The sequence below is a fragment of the Scophthalmus maximus genome, chromosome 22, assembly GCF_022379125.1.
Source record: "Scophthalmus maximus strain ysfricsl-2021 chromosome 22, ASM2237912v1, whole genome shotgun sequence".
In the NCBI taxonomy this organism is placed as follows: Eukaryota; Metazoa; Chordata; class Actinopteri; order Pleuronectiformes; family Scophthalmidae; genus Scophthalmus; species Scophthalmus maximus.
The window spans coordinates 9,061,723-9,083,880 of NC_061536.1; the positions used below are offsets into that span (position 1 = coordinate 9,061,723).

Below are 22,158 nucleotides of genomic sequence, written 5' to 3' on the forward strand. Positions count from 1 at the left end.
CATAATTTGATATTATTAATCTTTATTTCAGACACACACAGAAGGTCCATATAAGCAGAGAATAAAAGAAATAGAAAAGATACAAATACAGCACAAGGACAACAAGACAAAACCTAGACATTGTAGATCACAAGTCCCCAATCATTAAAATACATAAAGACATTTATTCCAATGTTTCCAATAACAAGATGAGTACCTTGATATTATATAGTGTGAAATATATTACTATTTCTACCTAACTTATGTTACAATAAAGATAACGACTGATGTATGGTAATATTGTTGTAAAGTACTTAAATATGGGAATATATGGGAATTTTTCCAAAATTTGACTTTTTCTGTGTGTGTATCCAGTTTTGTGCAAGAGGAAATCCAACACCACGGAAAATATGCATAGTTCAAATGAGAGCATTAATATGTGTGGGTAAACATAGAAAAAGCTTTTATATGGACAACACATGAATTAAAAATGGACTACAGGTAGTTTATTTTTATTTCTATTTTTTTATTGAACAAAGATCATTTACAGAATATTTTGCATTAAGGTCTTAATATGAACTCTTACAAAACATTCAAGTCACATAATAATACACTAAACGAGTGTCAAAAAATAACATCAAATAAATAATAATAAATAATATACAAAATAAATAATGATAAAATAATACAAAAAATAACATAAGTAATAATGAAAAGTAGATTCCCTGAACGCATAAGAGGTCATAGAGGTCAGTCTTCGAATATTTTTAAAGAATCATAAACTCTGAGGAGCGGCCACTGGGAGGTTGATTGTCGGGACTGGTCCTTACACCGTTATTACGGTAATTTGAAGCGCCGCAAATCTGCGCCAACTGTCGCAGTGTCGGCGCATCGCTAGCACGAGCGGCTAAACTGCGTAATCTCGTGCATGATGTTGCTGAACGCGAAGAAGAGAATCGGGATCTCAGTGTAGTTTTCTCCTCCTGTCCAGTCACGTCGTATTTAAAAGCGGCAGCGTGATAAACTGTTCCTCGTGTATGTGCTTACAAGGGGCTGCTCGTTTCAAAATGAACAAGCTAGCGTTAGCTGCTAAGCTAACGTAGCAATACGACGTTCAGACTCGTTGCTAGCGAGCGAGTTTCCCCCCCCCCCCCCCCCGTGGATAAAACCCGCAAACATTGACACGCAACATGGCAGAGTCGTCGCCACTGTCCGGAGTCAACGTTGTCCTGGTCATGGCCTACGGGAGTTTGGTGAGTGGCTAACGGGGAAACGTTTTGGTTGCTAGCCGCTGAGCGCTCACTGTAATGATGCCGACTTAGAAAAAAAAGAAAGAAGATCACGTTCCGGTTGTGTTTTGTTTTTGTGCGCAGGTGTTCGTGCTGCTGTTCATCTTCGTCAAAAGGCAAATCATGCGATTCGCGATGAGGTCCCGTCGCGGACCCCATGCGCCCATCGGCCACAACGCACCAAAGGTTGAAGCTGCTGCTTTTTTCTTTTCTCCGCCTGGTTTCTTCCTTGTGCCGTGAGCGTTTGGCTGAATGTGTAAACAGCAGTAGCTGCTGCGGCTGGTTCCAAGAGTCAACGTGTCTTGTGTATTTTCTTCCACCTGGACGATTTCACAGGGCTTGAAGGAGGACATCGACTGCAGACTGTCCAAAGTCCAGGAGATCTGCTTCGAGCCTCGTCTCCTGGCCGAACAAGACGACAGGCTGAAGCAGGGACTGCAGATTAGTCAGTCACCTTCTTTGAATCTCTTTGCAATGCAATTTCCCCACTTTGTTGAGAACTATAATAAAGAGCTGTCTGTGTTTCATAGGTTGCTACAACTACCTGTACAGAATGAAAGCGTTGGATGCCATCCGTGACTCAGGTGAAGCATGACTTGAATTTATTGATGCGGAAGGTGCAGGTATAATTGTCCTCATCATTGTAATAAAGATAAATATATTACTATTAATACCACTCATGTTACAATAAAGATAAAGGATGATGTACGGTAATATTGTTGTAAAGTACTTGCGCAACAGTTGGGTCAGTTAAATATGGGAAATCATTTTTCCAAAATTTGACTTTTTCTCCGTGTATCATCATCATCATCATCATCATCACATAACTGATTGCATTATTCTCACACTCATTACAATCCGCATATATCTCAAATCCTCTCGTGAAAAAACAGTAGTTCAAATACACTTTTATCTGAAACTATCTTAAGTCTGTCCTGCATTACTTTCTCATTTATAATGCCATATGAATTTCCCCCCAAAAAATCATGTTAGTTTGTTTTCCTTTCTTTCATGACACAAAGTAATGAAGCTTCATCGTTTCTAACCTTCCCTTCTTGTTCCTTTGTGTTTGGGATGTCAGGAATTCCACTGCAGGAGATCAGCTGCAGTCCCAGTGCGTTCACAGGACGCAACTTCAGGAACTGGCTGCTGGAGTTGCGCAACTCCCACTCTCTGATAAAGAGCAGCCACAGTGCGCTCATTGACCGCTTGCTGGAGGGCTACGACAGCGCTCGCCACGGAACTGGGGTGTGTGTACAAGTGTTTGTGTACAAAATCACCCCCTCATTCACTCACGCGACACAGCCTGTGTAATAGACACGAAATAGTTAACTCAGTAGTGGGAAGTAAATTGAGATTTCAGACACTTACTCATCGTCATCTATTTTAGTTGAACTATGGTCATTTTTGTACACCTACAAAAATGCAGAGTTGTTAGAAGACAGTAGTGTACATTCCATATTAACATTCCATGTCATCATGGAATCTTTGAGGTCACTGAATATTGAAGACATATACCCTCACTTACTATATAGTATATAGGCAATGATTTTGGATTTTCATTTAACACTTTTACCATTAGCTGTTGTAACATGTTACTGATTTGACCTCAACTCTTTGTTTCAGGTGTTTGGGGAAGCAGAGTTTCTTGAATACCAGCAGGCTCTCAATGATCTAACTGATGTGTAAGTGCTGTCATGCTGGTCCAGACTTGACATTGTTGAAATTGTTGTAACAAGTTTTTGGGTCTTCGCTGCTCCCAATGACGGGGCAAGGCTTGGTGCGTGCTTAGCTTGTAATCACTGTAGTACTGAGATTCAAGTGATGGGAGGCGGGGGGTCCCCCTTAGTTACCAGTCTTGACTTAGGAACTACTAGCAAGAGTTTTTTAGAAGATCTTAGGTTACGACTTGGAGCATAGTGGGTTAGTAGCTCCGTAATGTGCTGCTGTGCACACTGTTATTGGTGGTACTTCACTGCCACTATATCTATGAATGCCTAGAATATTTGTATTTTACCCACTGCCATCCATTTTACAACGTAAGCCTTATCCTCTGTTTCCTCTCTCCCCCAACAGGGTGAAGGCATACTCCAGCACCACCAGTCTGGACCAGCATCATCAGTCTGCAGCCAAGGACCTGACGGGGTCTCCTGTCCGCAGCACTCCCTCCACCATCCAGGTCACCTACCTGCCCTCCACTGGCCAGCGAAGCAAGAGGCCCAAACACTTTCTGGAGCTCAAAAGTTTCAAAGACAACTACAACACACTGGAGAGCACGCTATGAAAATATCAGTAAGGTGTGTGTGAGCATGTGTGTCCAATGGTTACACAGCCTACTGGGAAGCAACAAGTTGTAAAAGACTCTAACTCCGTTTACAAACTGAGCTGTAAATTTGTTCAATCCTCTCGTTACAGTAAGGTCATACTGGGCAATGACTTTTGTGACTCGTCATACATATATTTTCCAAGTAATTTAAAAGAATTATATGGAAAAAAAGGAATAATAATTCATAACAATAGTTACAAGATTTTTTTCCTCATCATAACGATGCCCTAATGTGCACGTGTTACACCAAAGCCTTTTATTTTGGACCTAATGAGTGTGTTCAGAGGACAAGTATGATTGTAGCCCACCTGGCAAGATTTCCATTGTCATTTTTGTAGAAACAGCTAAATTAATCACATTCACCAGGATTCCTTTAAATTCCTTTTTTAAAATCTGAAGTCCAAATGTAAATATGAATGTACCTTTTGATTTGTTGTGTGTTTGTTGAGATGTAAGATATTTATATGGACAGTTCTAACTTATTTAAGCGACACCGTGTGATTTTTGTATTTATGTGCGGTTGTACACTTTGTGGTTTGAGATTAAAAAAAACAACCACCTTTCAAACACGCCAGTCTTCATAGTCGGTGTCCTTAATGTCTCCACTAGGTGGCAGTACAAGGTCGTGGAGTAGAGGTAAAGGGTTGAAAAACTTCACTAGTTCTACAAATGAGTCTGATAAACCAGGAATTTATTATATTTAAATAAAAACAAGAACATGTACAATAAAATGACATCGCTTGAACTAAGGTGTATATCTACATGGTTCACAGTAAAAGGTTATTCAGTTTATAAAAATGCTCATCTGGGACTACAGCATGAAATATTTTACAGGAAAACATTAAGGTCCACACAAACTAAAAGTAAGTATATCGGTTAAATCAGTTATTATTGTCGTTTCATAACCTTTAAGCACAGAACCGGGTTCATTGCAAGTTTGCTGAGGCTTTGCTTGGCAGCACAGACAAGTATTAAAGTTTTAACATCAACTAGATGCTGTTTCTACATGTAGCGTCTAATAAATATTTTCCAGCAAAGTAAAATACAGATGGTCAAAACTACATTATTCACTCGATCCTGTCTAATGTAGGAGATACTGTATATATTTCAGAAAGAAACATAAATCATAGCCAACAGCATGCCTGCTCATTGGCAGTGTGGTGCAAAGCACTGAGGAATGTGACCCTGAGCCCTGACGCTTAGGATTGTGGCGGAGTAGGCTGAAAACACTCAACACCATGTGATTATTTGCACATTTGTCCCAAGTGTATGTGTAACAGACGTTAACAATAATAACTAGTAAAAAATAATCTAATGTAATAATCCTGACCAACCTTTTACACTGACCCGTTGAAACAGATTATTTCAGATTCTTCTTGGGAGAGACGTGGAGGCGGGAAACTTAACACAGGGAACTCAAATGAACTCTTGCTCCTGCCACTGAATCTTAAAGACTTGCTGACACAGAGCATACTGCTCAGATTTGTGTCTATATGTATAGTGTATCCTCTGAGAAGTTCAGCGTTGCACTGCTCCTCCGATGTTTCCTTTCATAGGAATTCTCCAATGTTTGAATCCCCCCTGACTTTACCTGTTTAGATTCAGTGTGACACCGAGATAGGGATGCAGAACCTTTAGCCTTTTTAAAATCCCGGCAAACCTTTGTATTATCTACTGGGAGGTTAAATATATATTTACAGTTTTTTTTTTTTTTTAAACATCTGATCATTCTCTTGGTTGACACTCCATTCAGGACTTGATCTCGATGACTTTGATGAAAGGCAGGGCCTTGTTGGTCTGTGTTGTCGGTGTGAGGGCTTTACTGCAGAGAAGAGAAAAATAAATAATGTTTTGAGGTTTACATTATGAGTAGTAGACAGACATCATCTCAGTAGGAAGAAATTGGCTGTGAATAAGAGAGATATGGATAATAAGAAGTGACGGGTCACCTGTAAACGACCTCTGGCTTGTTCTGAGTGGACGTCAGGGGTGGAGGATCCTGGCCTGCCAGGAAGTACTCCATGTGGTCGTGCATTTCTCTGTTCTGCAACGAGAACGTGGTAACAAACATTAAAGCGTGTGTCTTTCAGGCTTCTTCTTCTGGTGCTTACATCCAGGACAATCAAGGGGCATTTGAGCTTTTAGTCTACTTGGAAAAGTGTCATGCTTTTAGCTTAAATGATTTGTTATTCTATATTTTTCTTATTGCCGACAAATCCCATGCCCAAAAAAAGACCCAAACTAACAAACAAAGCTTTAATCTGCCTCTCTACACTTTATCCAATGAATGCAGGGACATGTGAGGCTTCAGACCTCAGCTTGCAGGAAAGCCACCCTCTCCTCCAGGTCCCCGATGACTCGATCTCTCTCTTGGATGACAGTCCGGGAGTTCTGCAGCTGCAATCGCAGACAAACAAATACAAAAGAAACAGCGTGAGATGCTCGGGGAGAGACGCGACCGATGTGTCCAACAGGAGCAGATGCAGCATCACTTATTCATGACAAGCGAGTTCCGCTTCACCGCACATTTCTGCTCGGCTCCACTGCCTCGAATCTATAATGCTTTGTGTGTCCGCCTCCTCAAAATCTAATATCCTCACTAATGGCTTCCTGTGTGTGTTTGTGTGCGCTCCAGAGAGGGAGATGGAGTAATTGTGCAACCTGCTTGAGTGCATGAATACCTGTTCGATCATGTGCCGGACCTTCCTCTGCTGACACTTTAGCATATCATCAAGGTGATGAATCTTTTCCTTCAGGGTGGCCACCTCCTTCTCCAGCTCTGCACACCTGCAAACACACATAATGTTTGTGGAAACTGTCAAGCTTACAGTAAATCGATACACTAAGTATAAAACCATTTACAGACTAGGAAGCAAAGTTAATAGATAGCCAGTCCAAAAAAAATAATCCACATTTGGGGATGTACGCTCACATATTACATTAAATATTAGTGGATGATTTACCCACATTTTTATTTGCTTCTGATAAAGCCATCAGTGAAATAAATAACATTGAGTTTTCCCCCCCTGTTTTGGCTTGTTAAAAAAAACAAAAACTTATGAGGTTTTATTCAAAGTGATTGTAGCCTGGCTCACCACCACCTTCTCCATCTCACCTCCTCTGCTCCTCCGCCCCTTCCTCCCTGCTCGCCTTAAGCTGCAGCAGCTCTGCCTCCCCTGCCGCCATCTTGTCTTTGAGGGCGCCGCTCTCGATCTCCATGCTTCCCAGCAGCCTCTGCAGCTCGTCCACCTGCAGACCCCTCTCCTCCGACCGCTCCTCCGCCTTGTGCAGCTGCTCCGACTGCTCAACCAGACGGGTGTGGTACTCATCGGACTCCGCCTGTGAGGGGAAGCCACAGCGTCAAGTAATGACCTATACACTATTAAAGGATGGTTTCGGGTTTATTACAACTTCATTATTTGCTCTCATCAGGGCAAAACAACTTAAAGCTTATTATTCGGTATTAGCACATTAGCTGAGGCCTTTCCAGATACTGACTTTGAACAGATCAAAACGTATATTAATTATGTTCACACTCAAATAGTCAGTATGCAAACTTTTAGATTTTTGGCGTGCTGTTGATTTACACTATACTCCCACAATGCAATGCAAAAAGGAAATGGAGGAACTGCTCATAGCTAGAAAAAAACATTTGTGGATGGTGGCGACAGAGCTCCAGGAACAATTCAGAAAGCTACTGTAACGACAAATTGCATTTTTTTGTGTAAAAGAGAGGAGCACATGTAAAAAACCCCATTAATAACAGTAAATTATAAGGTGTAGTTTATAGGAGAGATGTTTTACAGATGTAATATATCCTCTTGTCAGTGTGTTCAGCATACAGCATGTGTTAGCTGAGACTGAGATGTTGGTGCTGCAACATTTACCTTCTTTTTTTTTTTTCCGGTGGTCTAAATTGTCATGATTTGGAATTAAGATGAACAAAATGACTTTAGATGAGTCAGAGGGTCAAACTGTTGTGTTGTAACCGACACAATAAAGGCCGTAGGCCGAGCGGCCTCTGGTAAAATGTAAGTTTGTCCCTCCGCGACCCCCCGCAGATTAATGTGCTGTAGTGGAAAAAACTGAAAACTGTGGAGGATCACAGGATGAAGGATGAAGATCCTGAGCTGACACGGAGAGATAATGAGGATGATTAGAGGAACGAGGGAGCGGCAGAGAGAGATGACTCATAGCTGCAGGCGGGAAATCGTGTGCTGTGTTGCTCGTCTCGTGAGCCAGACCTGCAGTCTCTCCCTCTCCTCCTGGTGCCTCTTCTCCATCTCCTTCAGCTGCGCATACAGACGCTTGGTCACCTCCCTCAGCTTTGCGCTCTCCTCCCGATTACCGGCGACCTGGGAGCGCGGGCAGACAGAAAGTGACATGCTCAATTAGGCTTATCCTGGCAGACCACTTGAACCCGAGGGCGAGGCGGGAGCAGACAAGCAAGGGGCCGCCGATAGGAACGTTTGCGCTGTGTTTAATAGACTGTTTGGCTCAAGCCTGAGGGGGAGAAAAGAAGCATTCAGATAAGAAGCTGGACGTCCGTTTCATTGTGCCGACATAATCGTTAGTCTCTGGGTTGTCCTTCGGGCGGCTAACATACCTCTCCCTCCCGGACAAACAGTGCACAGTGCTTTGCGGTTTAATCTGACGCAATTCAGAGACGAGGTTTGCGTAAAGCGACCCTAGTTTACCGACATATGACACATACAGGTCACTGGGTATGATTTTCGTTCACGCCCGGCTCCGGCACTACTTCCTTGCTAGATGATGGTGTTGCGTTACAGGAGGTGCTCTGATGTACAGACTCTTGAATAACGCATTTGGGAAATACGATATTGCCTGTGTGTGTTTGTGTGCCATGAGAATGTCCGCGAGCCTTTGCGCCTTTGTCATCATCTTCATCTAGGCACCATTTTCAGTGGAACGGCAGGCGGTCGGCTGGTGTGCACGGAAAACCGCTCGAGGGCCAGACATTTTTTCCCCCATTATGATTGGGGAAAATGTGCCAAAGCTCCCTTTTAGCTGGAATTTGGTTTCTGCCACTTCCCACGCGTCATTCATTCATTCATTCATTCATTCATTCACATGAAAGGGATGAATAAACGGATCACAGAAACCACGGCGACACTCGTCTGAAGAGGTGAAGAAAGAGCTGAATTGTGATTAGCTCACCAGCTCGTGTGACTCAATGAGAACAGCGTTGCCATTGGAGACAGCTGGCTGGCGGCTGGATGAGTCGACTCTGAAGCCGTTGGCTGGATACTGAAGAAGAGAGCGGCGGCTGGTTAGTGGAGTTAGTGATGGATTTCTGCTTTCACTCATGCACAAATGCTTCTTCAAAGCAATTCAACTTGAAAAAACACAAGACGATGAGGAAATGGTCTTTACCAGCACACACAGGGATACAATGGCCCTGAACGTTTTTGATTCCTATTAAATTTGAAAAAAACATGTTTTCACAATAGATACATGGCAAATGTATCTATTAAAAAAGTGAAGTGGTCTTAACATGAAGAAACACACTACCAATTAAGAAACACACATAAGTGATACACAATAATTACCTGTATGAGGCTCGTGGTAGGTGTAGATGCTTAAGTTGTAGAGTTTCTGCATTTGCAATGTCTTTCTTTTTGGCGGGGACGTATTATCAAACAGACATGATGCAAGTATGTATGGATATGTATTGTAAAACGTTAGATATTTTCCTCATTTGTTTGTGCTTTGTCAATCAGCATTGCGTTGAGCTTTCTCAGCCATTATAAAGTTCTCTCAATCGGGCCTGCAACTAAGTAACTGAAGATTATTTCAATTATTGATAATCTATCAACAATATTTTCCATGGATTTAATAATTTGGTCTATAAAAGTCAAGAAAAAACTGATCACAACTCATCAAAGCCCATGGTGACTTCTGCAGATTGCTTGTTTTGTTCCCAAACTTAAATATATTTAATTTATAAGAATCTATATGGGAGATAAAAGCTGCAAATCGTCACATTGGGCGAAGCCAACTATCCTATGCCTAATTGTTTCAGCACTACACTCATATTTCAAATATTGCACGCTGAAGCTTGTACCTTGTTGTTGTTACTGTTCTGCCTGGCCGCCATCTGCTCCCTCAGAGTCTTCAGACAGTACCTCACCTGAAGGAACAAAAGCAACACGCGTTTGAAAAAACCCAAAACTGTGTGTGGTGCAGAAACACCACTATGCCCTTCACCTTATTCAACCCAGCCATTCCAGTTTGAACTTTATCCCAAAACAAACAAACACACACACACACACACACACACACACACACACACACTGACCTCCTGAATCTGCGACACCTCGTCCGTGATCATCCTGACACTCTCCGCTGTCTGGAACAGTGGTGAGAGTGTGTCAGATACTGCAGGTGAATACAGGTCAGATGAGCCTGAGAGATTGACTGACTGCATCATCTACGGAAAAAACAAGTTCAAATACCTTAATGAGTTTAACTCTTTCTTCAGCGGGCGTGATGAGTTCAAGTGTTCCTTCTTGCTCTTTTGGTTTTTGTGGGAGCACTACTGCTATGCTGCTCTCCTTCATTCAGCAAACAAAAAGTAAAGAAAAGTTCAGTAAATGTCCCACCCACTCTATACTATTCCTCTCTCAGTTCAGTAAATGACATGATATAATTGTTTTCCTCTTCGGTTTTGTACCTTGCCGCTGAGCCCCTCCGGGGTGTAGCCTGCCTGATGCTGATCTTGCAGAGAGAGTCTAAGCCGCCTGCATCGGTCCTGAAACGAGAGATGAGAGGTTACGAGAAACTGGATGACTAAATGGAGGAGGAGGGGGATCATGAGGGTAAACACGACCAACGAAGAGAAAGAAGAGACGAGAGGCTGGAGGTGAAAGTCGCCAGTAACAGAGAGGGTGGAGCAGGGAAAGAGGGAGGGGGACCTTTCTGTGCCGTAAAACTTCTCCACTCTGAAGTTCCTCTGCAGATGCCACACAAGTCGGTATGAGGAACCTGGCAACCGACACTGAGGAGACATTTTCACCCGAATCCTCATGACCAAACAGTCCAGGAAATGAAACCAGTCCCGCCCCTGAAGGGGCTAAAAATACCGCCACTCAAAAACATCCCTGACTCCTGAGTCACTCTCAACCCAACTTTGTTGCCTTGGCAACAAAAGTGGATCATGCTGGAATTATCACTCCTGTTTTGACAACAAACAAAACGCACAGACTGGTAATTCAATTCTAGTCTACAGATGTTCGCGTGTCTGATTCCATTATGTACATATGTATTTTGTCTTCTATGTATTTTATTCCATTTTTGTTCTCTAGGCACGTAATCTATTCTATTTGTAATGTATATTATTCTGTATCTTTTCTGTTTTATTTGTTCTTTGGTTTCGTGCACTCTATTTTCTATTTTCTATAGCCTGCTCTGTAGGTATGTGAATTCAATTCTATTCTACTATATTCATACGTAGTGAATATTGCGGATAATTATGACTCATTGACGGTGTGACATTTTCTTAAGTCTGTTGGCTGGATCCTAAACTTCTTCATAGCTCCTTCATGTTGTTAATTGAACACCGTTTACAGCATTTAAGGACATTCTTTTTTCATATAACGCGGCGACACTCATGTTATCGACTGTTACACATTTTAATCCAGTTCTATTGATTAGTTTTAATGTTGTAGAACTTTATCTATCTAGAACTTGAACCTGAATATGGCCTGATGTTGGCGTAGACAAAATAATGATGTTCAAAAATTCCTTTACTTGGTCGACAACCTTGCTGTGCTTTTTTTCTGAACAGATTTTTTACTTCAAAGACAAATAAATTATGTAATGGATAATATCAAAACAAGGTGATGGGACAACGTCTGGGTTTATCTGAGACACACATATTTGAATACACAACATATGAAATCCTCAATTTAAGTGGCCCTTTGTTTAATTGTAATTGTTTTCTTACATAACAAAGCACAAAAGTTCTCTCCCGCAGGCCACAAACACAAACAAATAGACAACACCCATTTAAGTCAGTGGAGATACGACTCCACACACGTTTTCTCTGAATTGTGCAGAGAAAACAAACGTTTGGCTCTTTCACAAATTACCCTTCAGGTGGACAATAGAAGTCGGCGCAGGTGAGTCATGTAACAGGAGATTTTTTATCTCGATTTTGCTTAATCCCCAACTCCATGGTGGTTTGGACATGTTTTGACATAGATTTGTAGGCATGTGTATATGTGCATGCTCATATGTCTGTGTTGTATGAAACGCACCGCAGCTGTGTGCAATGTGCCCAAACTGTACAGTGCACGAGGTAAATGCCGAATTGCTTTTAGCATTATTTTGGGCGGATGCCTGTAAAAACGCCCAATGCTTTTTTTCCCCTTGTGTTGCCGCTGCCGTTGCTATCATCAGTGGCCCTAATTTAACATCGTGTGGGTGTGAACCAGAGCACAATCTTTGAAAGCAATCAGGCCAAAGGGTGAGTTGCACAAATGGCTCATACAGTATAGCTTCACAGCAAAAACAAAACAAAATGTCCTGTTGAGGTTTAGACCGCTTTTGCCTCCCCTGTTGTTACGCCCCGGACAATGGCGGGTGTCACAGTGCCGGTAGCTGAAACTTCACTCATAAAACAAAGTATTTTCCAGGACGAGCTTTTCATTTTCCACCAGAGGGGTAAGTTTCACGCGCAGGTGGGACTCCTGCATGGTACATGAAACGCAAGCGAGACAGATGTTGCCCTCCAGTTCAACACTACGCAAAGCGGGACGTCATGAGACTTCTCTGCCTCATTCGTTCCATCTGAATGAAAATTATATAATTCACAGCAATTCCAGGCCTTTTTTTCTCTGCAACGCCACGTGTTTGAAATGGGTCCCCTTTGTTCGGTCAACAGCAGAGAGGTGCTGTTCTCACAGCGTTTAACTGTGCATTTAACAAATGCCACTTTACACACTTTGAATCGCTGCCTGGTCGTCTGTGAGGACGACACCTGTGGTTTTAGTGCAGGAATGATAAAGAGGCACTGACACGTTCTCTACATGCCACAGTCTGATGTCAAGACAATGCCAGAACAATAACCTCAACAGTAAACTCAAAGTATATCCCAGTACATGAATTTGCCGTTATCAATACGGGAGTTTTTCGTTCTAATTATAATGGGACGGTGAGTAACTTAAGCTGCGAGAGAGAAATTGCCTGAAAGATGTATGGTTTAGATTATAGAAAAAATATCATTTTAATTGTTTTGTCATTTGTACGTGTGTGTTTGTGTGTGTGTGTGTGTGTAAAATAAACCTGCGTGTGAATGGGTGGAAACCATTTTAGTGTGTGTGTGCGTGTGTGTGTGAACATGTCGACCACAATTTGAATAGGCACTTCTTAAGAAGAGCGGCCCAGCGCGTCACGTGGGGCTATGACAGATTTGGTTGAGAGTACGTGAGCAACCAGTTCTCACGTGTGGCAAGTCAAACACAGGATAAATGCTTTAGCGTGACTGACAGGTCTTTGTGTGTAATGGTAATGTCTGAAATAACCATCAGAGCCGAGGCCGTGACAGGACGAGCAGTATTTCACTCTGTGGTCTGAGGGAGTGACGGCTCCGGGCTTTTCTTTTATCCCCAGAAACGCAGAGAGGACCAGGATACAGAGACACACCCTGGGAGGTGCACACCACACAGAAACACAGTGTTCTGCACCTCCCCACATGCTATTCTTCAGTGTTCCTTTGGCACCGATGTGTTTATAATTCAGTCACGTAGCCGACATTTATACACCGAGCTTCAAAATATTTACTTCGGTGTCCAGTCGGCAATTTCTTCCTCAGAAAATAAAGCGTCAACGACTTCTGGGTATGTTTTGGTCGTCAAATGAATCATTCCTGCTAGTCAATGTCTGTTGGAAGCTTCTTTTCAAGTGCTGCTCCAAAGACTTTTAAGGTTCTCCCTCTCTCCCCCGGAATCTCCTTCCACAGCAGATGGTTAATGGAAATGTGGTAAACTGCAGACCACAATATTCCCATTAGATTATTATTAAGGGCTGGTGGAAACGCTGAGTGCTCAATTACAACAAAACAATCATCAAATGTACCTTCAAATTTCATAAAAAACCAAAGTTTGATACGTTATCTCCCTTGACTACGTACAGATGTTTGGGGATTGGCAACATCACAACACTATGAAATCAATGCCCATAAAAAAAAATTGTAATGGAAGAAAGCAAGATTTATTAACAACCGCTCCCATGGAAGGTACTTATTAGGCCTCATTACAGGACAAATGTACCTGTGATCCTGCTCCAAGTTGAAATTGAACATGGAATCGCTGCAGAATGTTTTGCAGGACCTGGTCTGTCCACTTTGCATGTTAACAGAAACTCTTCACACACATTCATGTGGCGACGAGAAAAATACAACGGCCAGAAAATGTGCGCAGTGATCCATATTTTTGCACATGCTCAACTGTGCTGCACGGGAATGTGCACACCTGCACTTTTCCAATGAGTATAATGGAATCGGCCCTCTTATCTGCTCAAAGACAGTTTACAGTGTAATAAATATCTGCCTCGGGTGTTGAGGCAGACAGGTGGGAACTTCTGAGAGCTTCTCCCCAAGGCCTGTCCGTGCAGCCCAGGGAACGCTTCGTTGGCATTTCCACTGCATTTACAATCTAAGAGGACTAGACAACAAAGAGAGGAAGAGTGAAACAGCTAAGGCTGCTCAGTTAAGTGGTATCACTGGGTTTCAACATCTCTTATGTAACAAGAGTATTCCGTTCACAGATAAACTGAAGGTGTTCAGGTGTTGTTCCTGTACATTTGATTGGTTCTCCCTCCGGGGGCATCAATCAACGTTGAATTAGATTCTCATGAGTTTGATGAGATCACAAGAAAAACTCGCGGTCAAATGCTCAAATACACATATTTCATAACACCGCACAAAGACTTCTACTGGGACTTGATGTCAAATGAGTTGAATACAAAGCCACCACTTCCACGGCTAATCTTTACAGTTAGATATGAAGTCACTGGGGATTTAGTCCATTGGATGTCAATAGTTTAGCTTCAGGCACTGCAAATAATCTAAACTACTCCCGATGTTCAATGTAGTTTAATGACTTATGAAAAAAACCCAAAAAACAGCAAAACTCAAAAACAACTTACTGATTCCGATGAGTCAGTCCAAACAGGAAACATCCCGATCAATGTTTTTCATTAAAAACGGCGGCGGCGGTCACAGATCACACACTGCGCTCGCATGCCACGCAAGTGTCTTCCAATAAGTGGCTTCTGTCTCCGGTGTCCTGTTTTCACGGCATCAGGCCACAGAGCAGGAAGACAGAGGGGCACTACACAGTATGCATTTGACTGCGACTTTTGCTCCCGGCTTCTGGCGCAGGAGATCTATTGAGAAATTCAGAGTAAAGTGCACTGACAGGGGCAGATGACAGTAAATATTTGTTGCTCAAATCGGAGAGAAAGCGACGACCGGTGATTTTGTGGTTCACAGAGCAGTGGAGGGAAATGGAAGCGCGTCAGAGCACAACAGCTTCGGATACTAGAGTTGAGAAGGGAAACGCAGAGATGAAGAGCACAACCTTTGCCTCAGTGTCTGAGCTGCAAAAGCCTCCTCGCACAGTAAATCACCTTCCATGATCAATACAGGATGAAACCAATCCCACTTATTTAGCTTCTACAGACAACAGTGACTCATGGCTTGGCCAGACATAGCTATTAATCTGTGTATTAAATAGGTTCTGCAAGCTGAAAAAAAATTGAGTTGACAACAAAGGAGCTTGTCAAGACTCCGAGATAACAGATCCCTATTTGCAGCAACACATCAGAATCTGAAGTCCCGTCCCAAATACCAACAGCCGGTTCACAGCCACGCGTGAAATCCATCCGTCTCCGGCGGCCGTCAAGACGCGGTGTAGTTTCATTACCTGGCAACACAACCACGCCGGTTGTGAATGATGAGACAAAGTTATGATGAAAACAACCGGGCAAGTTGCTGATATCAGCAGACGTCCTGCTGCACACCATCACAAGTCCCACGTGTTAATGATCCTGTCTGAGTAATGCCAACAGCATGCATCATCATAAAGCAACAAAAAAAAAAGAAATAACTGACAAATGGGCGGAAACTCATGAGAAGTTTTGAGCCTGATTTTTTTTCCCCTGATTGCATTCAGATGTGTCAACCAAAAACATGGCACGGATGAATTTAGATAAATCCTGTTATTCTAAGGAAGCACGACGTTCAATTTAATGTAACGTACATTTTTAAGTATCTCTATTTTGGACCTCAGCCCACAATGAAGACTTAATCGCACAACCGAGCGCTTGACTTTGAATTCATAAAGCAGGCGGCACCACGACCGCGACGTACGAGCAGGCATCTCACACTACACGACGCGAATGCAAAACGTCATCACTGTATCCCACAGAAAGATCCCACTTGTATCTACCTGGGCAGACGAAGCTGTCGGGGACTCTTCCCACCGATGTTCAGCTCAGCTGCGATCCCCGACTGTCTGTGTCCGTGTGACTAAGTGCGTGAGAAGCCACGGCTGTCTCGCCTTACAAGGCTGGGTGAGGCTCCGCCGGCTGCCCAACCCTTTTTCTCCCCCCTCCACACTGTTTACCAAGTCCCAGAGCGACTGTGCCAGTCCAAGTGGGCACGTGGTTCTTATAGCTTCACCTGCAGCACTGGGACGCCACACACACACACACACACGATGGAAAAGAACCAGATGGAACGTTTCCACCGATGAGACAAAACACAAGTCCTGAACAAAGATGTTTGTTGATGGAGAATCTGAACTGCAGGAATATGTCATCGCCTGATAATTAGACTGACGTTCCTTTTTTTCCCCCACATTTTATTTGAATAACTGAAAAACACCGGAGATGAAGCCAGTGATTCTGGGACCAGTTATCTTCATCCAACTCAGTCTCAAATCATTCAAAGTCAATGATTGAAAAAGGCAAAGCCTTAATACTGAACGTGTGCAAGTATGCTCTAATATGTAACTTGGCCAACAGATGAAGCTGTGGAATGAGGAAGGCCTCATCCGTCCGGCACACGGTGACAGTGGTAGGTTCAGCAGCAGGACTGTGAGGAATGTGTGGTGTGTGGGTGACGTAACAGAGAGATTAATGAAGCGTCTTTACGGAACAGTAACTGGCATGGTGAGTGTGTGCAGCAGAAACAAAAGCCAAATGCCACGGTTCAAATATAATCATTTTCTCCGTGGGTAACTATCTGAAACGTTTTAGGTCAAACTTCCATCAGTGGAAATACAGAAAAATCAAAACGTCATTACAATTTTAAGCATATTATTAGGCTGCAACTTACAATTATTTTCATAATGAATCCTTTTTATTGATTTCTTATTGATTATTTAATCAACAACCAATATTCCCATGTTCCATTTTTTTAATGTGTATTTTAAGTCTGAAAAAAACAACAGTTGGGCGATTGTGTTGTACAATGTTTCCCAAATTAAAAAACCCCACTAAATAATAGTCAAATAATGATTAAACTGTTAAAGAAAATAATCAACTTTTTTGTCTAAACAAAAAAAAGTTCACCGTTATTTCTCAAGGTGATGCTTTTAAATTCGAAACCAAAGACATTTGTTTTACAATATAAATAATAATTATATTGTACATGTTTAAAGTTATCTCTCCTACTGTTTCTTTGTATTTAACGTGACGAGCAGACTTCCAGTTCTTGCACGTCTGCACTAAACACCCTTTTATTTCTCAGGCTACTTGTATATGGTTGCTTTTCTTTTTGGAAAACATGTGAGCAGTGCAAACATGCCATTTAACACACACACAAAAGGCTCAGAGTGGATCTCTCTCATGTGGCCGTGTAATAATACCTTAGAGAGAGAAGAGAACATGACAATCCGGCTAAGCTATTTTAATAACATCCTTCCCAGCACTATTTTTTTGCACGTCCCAGCAAATTCTCACGCCACAGCCTTAAAATGCAATTTGTCAAGATCAGGAAGAAAACAGTTTAACTCGTAAATGTGCTCGAGTGAAATGAAAAGTGTTTTCCTTATGAAAACAGACAGCTGTGGGTGAATGGAGAGCAGGGAGCAAGAAAGGAGAAAGCTGCAATGTAACGACAGGACTGGCTGAAAAACAGCACATTCCTCTACAACCAGTGATAATCTAATCATTTGTTGCAGCTCATCAAAAGGAAAAAAATGCTTTTGCACCCCGTGTATGTATTTGTCTGAACACGACTGCATGTACTTTCCTCTTCCTGCCAGATGTGTGTGTCAATAGATGATCTGTCCATTCATGCCACCATCCTGGTGCACATGATTACGCCATTATGACAAGACATAAGGCTTCCTAACTCAACTGGATTACTTTATTCGAATGATTTAAAGTTATGTATTGAATTAGTCTTTCATTTAGCAAAATCCCAGTCTGTGTCACTTAAGTAAACAGTCCTCATAATTTGATAGCTACTAGAAAATGCGTGATGACAACCATGTGCAACAAACATGGAAACTTCTTCTGGCATAGAATTATCAGTAAATCAAATTTTACCTTCCAGAACAGTTTTCTCAGCTGAGCCTCAACAATGGACAAACTTATTGAAGTTCTCCAGAACATCTCAAAATCTAACGATTATTTCCAAGCTCTAAGAACATGGCTGGAGGGTTTAATTAGTTTTTCTTTTATTCAAATGACTTCTGAAGAAGGGGCGTTCAGACTCAACTTGTTTTCACACGTCAACTTGTGTGAATTGTGTGTGAAAGTGCAGCCACTGTGGTACAGAAGGCTTTTCTTTATCTGACAAGTTAATCAGTAGTTATCTATCAAAGGCATGACGCAGATCGAAGTTCCAGTCGTGCCATGTCAACAGTGACACGTACAGTACAGTCACTGTTGGAAAAGTTAGTAAAGAAACATATGTTAATAAAGCGACGGAAGAGATGTTAATCAATGTAATCCAACTACACACATTTGACCTACATACGTTTAAAAAAAAAAAAGTAAAAACAAATTAAAATACTAATTATATTTTACACTTAATTTGACTTTATATTTCCAAAAATGTTGTTCCTCTATTTCCACATTTATTTTGTTATTGTTTAATAGTTTAATCTCTTTTTTTATTGCACTCCTGTGACTTTCTGATGTCATGTGATTGAGGAAAAGCTACTTTCTGCATATCCTTGTCATCGTTTAGTTTCTGTTTCAAAAGTCACATGTATGCTGTAATATATAGCCACACAATGCAATTCTCACTGTTACATGTTTGAAGGTAAAAAAGAAAACTTATTTAAAACTTAAAACGTAAATTCAGGAAGTATAAACAGCGGGGTGCCGAGGAGGCTACAGCAGCCCCTACTGGCAAGGGGGTGTAACTGCAAGAAGAAAAAAAACTTAACAAACTTACATTTTGAGAGTACTAGCAGTAGAACACATTTTTCCAAATTAATATTTGATCTACTTTAGGAAGATTCAGTGTATTATTTGTGCACCTATGATGCACAAATCACGTGACATAGATGTAGAGGCAAGAAATGACAGGATCATGCACTAGTTAGATGTGTCTCAAAAAAGAATCTTCCCCATGTTTGCAGCATTGATGTTGTTGGCCTTTAAAATGAACACTAAAAAAATAATGCATATTGTGTGTTTGATATAGTTTCACTCAGCTCCTCAAACTCTGACTGACTTTCAACAGCTTGGATGAAACTATTTTTCACAGTGATACACAGCTTACACACCGTAAACACGTCTTAGTGACGTTACACTCGACAGAGACTCGACTCTGTCTCTCTGTGGATCATAAAACTAGTTTTGAATCGTTACTCACGTTGCTTCTGTTGTCCTCGTCTCCATTCCCCACAGCCTGCGCCTCTCCACCGCTCATCTTGGATGACATAAACAAAAAATGAATTATGTACCTTCCTTAAGCCTGCCTTTAATTTACAGAATATCCTCTCTTTCTCACAAAAAAAACAACCTGGAAAAAGATTTAACGAAAAACCACTGAGAGAAGTGAAGATACACCTGGACCCTGAACCACTTCCTCCCTTCTTGTTCTTGTTCTTCTTCTCGGTCCGACCAGGTGGGGACTGAGGCTGCACCATGCAGGTCCTCTACAGGCCCGCAACTCATTTACATGGAATGTGCTGAATCATCAGTATAAGTACAAGGAGACACTTTTGCACCGTTTACAACTCAGCCCCCTTTGTTTGTATTTTTGCTTTTGATTATTGATTTAGTCCTCTTTTATCATTTTTTTCCCCACATTTTGTATCAGTTTTGATTCGTTTAGGCCTGCAACTAACAATTATTTTCATAATCGATCAGTTGTTTGGTCCATAAAATGTCATGAAATGATATCAAATGTCAATTGTGTTTCCCAAAACTCCAAAATGATGTTTCGTTTCGTCCACACACCAAAGATATTTACTTCACTGTCACAGAGGAGCAAAGAAACCGGAAAATATTCACATTTAAGAAGCTGAATTCACAGAATTGTGAACCGATTAATTGATTATCAAAATAATTGGCGATTCATTTAGTAATTTATAACCAAACGATAAATCGATTAACTGTTGCAGCTCTAGATTTGTATTAGCCTCATACATTCCTATGTGTCTTTTTATGTGGGTGATGATGGTGATAAAGTGCTGTGGTTAGATTTGAAATAATCTAGCCAACTTGTTCATTCCATAATAATTCATTTTTAAAATGTATCTGTATTCAATATTTGGACCAGGACATTTACAGCTGCTGATAAAGAGTGGAAATATACATGTTCCCTAATATGTCACAATTGGCAGCAATAGTCAAACATACTGTACATTCAAGAGAGACAGTAGAATTAATTCCATCAAAAGTTCTTACTTTTACTCATGACTAATGACCGATTTATTAAAGGATACACTCATGGCTGAAATCAAAGTGTCTGACCTCAGAGAAGATGAAGACGCCTCCATCCGGCGGACACTTGCCGTGGGCGCTGCTGAACCGCAGCCTCTTGCCCTCGGTCACCTGCCTGATCTTCTTCCACATTGCTCCGATGTGCTTCCCCTCTTCATCTGTCTTGTTTCAGCAGCGTTTGCTCATCCTCCCCCTCACCATTTGCCAGTACTTCCTCTCCGTCGTGGGGACACCACGGCATCAGGAGCCGTACAGTCTCCGTGATCTGCCTCCTCTTGCCGGCAGCTAATTCTCTGACAGTCCTACAAATAGGATGTAGTCCTGTTTGATTACAGTCCAGTCACATGTCCGGTGGCTCCGGTGCCACTGACACACACACACACACACACACACACACACACACCTATACCTGTTTTCCCCCGTGAGGCCTGTGGCTGAACTCGTTTACCTTTTCGTGGCATATGGCTGGAAACTTTTTAAACTTGTCTGTCACATCAACGCAGAGACAGTGTCCTACTTCCTGCACTTGACAATGTACCGTGGCTGTGATGACGAGGGAACATTGGGAACTTGGTTGAATAATGGATCACACCAGTCAGAGAAAAGTTGTGCTCGTGTGAGCAAAATGTAATACGTTATTTATTTTAAGTATCATAGTTTTTATCGTCTTAATCAGCAGTTCAAAGTGTTTGTGAGCATAGCAGCCGTTTAAAGCTCATTTGAAGTTTGAACTGAAGTGACGACACACCGTATTTTTCCTGTTGTTACTTGCCTACAGGGAGAGGTGGCATCAGAAGAAATGGAATCACATTTCCGCAGAAAGACCAGAACCCAGATCCCTGAGTCAAGTTAGATCATTTGAGCCTGTTTTCCCACGCTGCTTGACATTGTGTAATTAGACTTTTTTTTGTCTATTTTTTTTAAAATCTATTTTGTTCTGCGACTTTGTCCACGTCAGTGAGTTCCAATAAGCTCCTGTGAACGTGGCACATCTGCTTTTGAGCCCCACTAAGGCAAATAGATGAATGACACGAATTCAAAGGGCAACTCATTCTGGAGAAAAAAGCCCAGCCCAAGGTAAACATGCAGCGCTGACTGTCGGATCAGAAGCTAATCTTTGTGTTCAGTATAATGCAGAGAGTGCATGTTGTTTCAAACCAACTTTTTTTCCCACTGAAAGGCCTGAATGTCGTGCTGTCATGTAAATTGTGCACCGAAAACCGGTTTGGCTGACACTGTACTGTATATTCTGAGATGAACTCCCATCTAAACTTATCTGTGTAAATGTTAATGCTGTCACTCTCCCTCCTTCCTCCTTCCTTCCCCTTCTCAAACAAGGGTAACAGCATAGTTCAGTGCGGGTGTGGAATAGCATTTCTGCGCTGTCATTAAAAATTCACGGCCAGCGACGAGAATGCCGATCTGTCGAGTTGTGCGGCTCACTTTCTCACACATCACGGAGGCTCACTCATGCCGGTAATACTTTGAGCGTCACAACTCTCACGATGAACTACAGCAACTGAACTTCAAAATAAAAAAAAAGAAGAAGATCTGATCAAAAACATTTCATATTCACAGTGCTTTCTGTTCAAAAGTAGAAAAAAACCCAACATGTCTTCATAAACCCTG

At 41.9% G+C, this 22,158-nt stretch overlaps 2 protein-coding genes across 9 annotated transcripts; one reads left to right on the forward strand and one right to left on the reverse strand.

Moving 5' to 3' along the window:
• Positions 1–741: 741 nt before the first annotated feature.
• Positions 742–4,164, forward strand: LOC118291700 (protein C1orf43 homolog). Its single transcript, XM_035620093.2, has 7 exons — positions 742–1,232; positions 1,353–1,454; positions 1,605–1,713; positions 1,799–1,852; positions 2,350–2,516; positions 2,895–2,953; positions 3,345–4,164. Exons 1-7 carry the CDS (start codon positions 1,170–1,172, stop codon positions 3,550–3,552), a joined length of 762 nt encoding a protein of 253 aa, XP_035475986.1. The 5' UTR covers positions 742–1,169; the 3' UTR covers positions 3,553–4,164.
• Positions 4,165–4,268: 104 nt separating this feature from the next.
• tuft1b (tuftelin 1b) lies at positions 4,269–20,676 on the reverse strand. Of its 8 annotated transcripts, none has more exons than XM_035620086.2 (13): positions 20,560–20,676; positions 19,454–19,510; positions 10,289–10,366; positions 10,071–10,169; positions 9,914–9,964; positions 9,680–9,745; positions 8,773–8,862; positions 7,839–7,949; positions 6,710–6,933; positions 6,276–6,381; positions 5,908–5,991; positions 5,544–5,638; positions 4,269–5,416 (listed from the first exon to the last, which is right to left on the reverse strand). In XM_035620086.2, the coding sequence occupies exons 1-13, from the start codon at positions 20,659–20,661 to the stop codon at positions 5,344–5,346; spliced, it is 1,236 nt and encodes a 411-aa protein (XP_035475979.1). In that variant the 5' UTR covers positions 20,662–20,676; the 3' UTR covers positions 4,269–5,343. The 8 variants fall into 8 exon arrangements, with proteins under 8 accessions (XP_035475979.1, XP_035475974.2, XP_035475976.1 ...); XM_035620081.2 differs by lacking the exon at positions 20,560–20,676 and adding an exon at positions 19,651–19,773; XM_035620083.2 differs by lacking the exon at positions 20,560–20,676 and adding an exon at positions 19,604–19,691.
• Positions 20,677–22,158: the final 1,482 nt, after the last annotated feature.

Bases quoted from the DNA above. Each gene is read 5' to 3' on its own strand.
- LOC118291700 (XM_035620093.2), top strand. From the start codon at position 1,170: ATGGCAGAGTCGTCGCCACTGTCCGGAGTCAACGTTGTCCTGGTCATG. The intron at 1,714-1,798 runs GTCAGTCACCTT...TGTGTTTCATAG, and splicing joins GAAGCAGGGACTGCAGATTA to GTTGCTACAACTACCTGTAC. The intron at 1,853-2,349 runs GTGAAGCATGAC...TTGGGATGTCAG, and splicing joins GGATGCCATCCGTGACTCAG to GAATTCCACTGCAGGAGATC.
- tuft1b (XM_035620081.2), bottom strand. From the start codon at position 19,758: ATGAGTTGCGGGCCTGTAGAGGACCTGCATGGTGCAGCCTCAGTCCCC. The intron at 10,367-19,453 runs GTGAGTAACGAT...CTCTCGTTTCAG, and splicing joins ACGAGGACAACAGAAGCAAC to GACCGATGCAGGCGGCTTAG. The intron at 5,992-6,275 runs GTATTCATGCAC...CTGCGATTGCAG, and splicing joins TCCGGCACATGATCGAACAG to CTGCAGAACTCCCGGACTGT.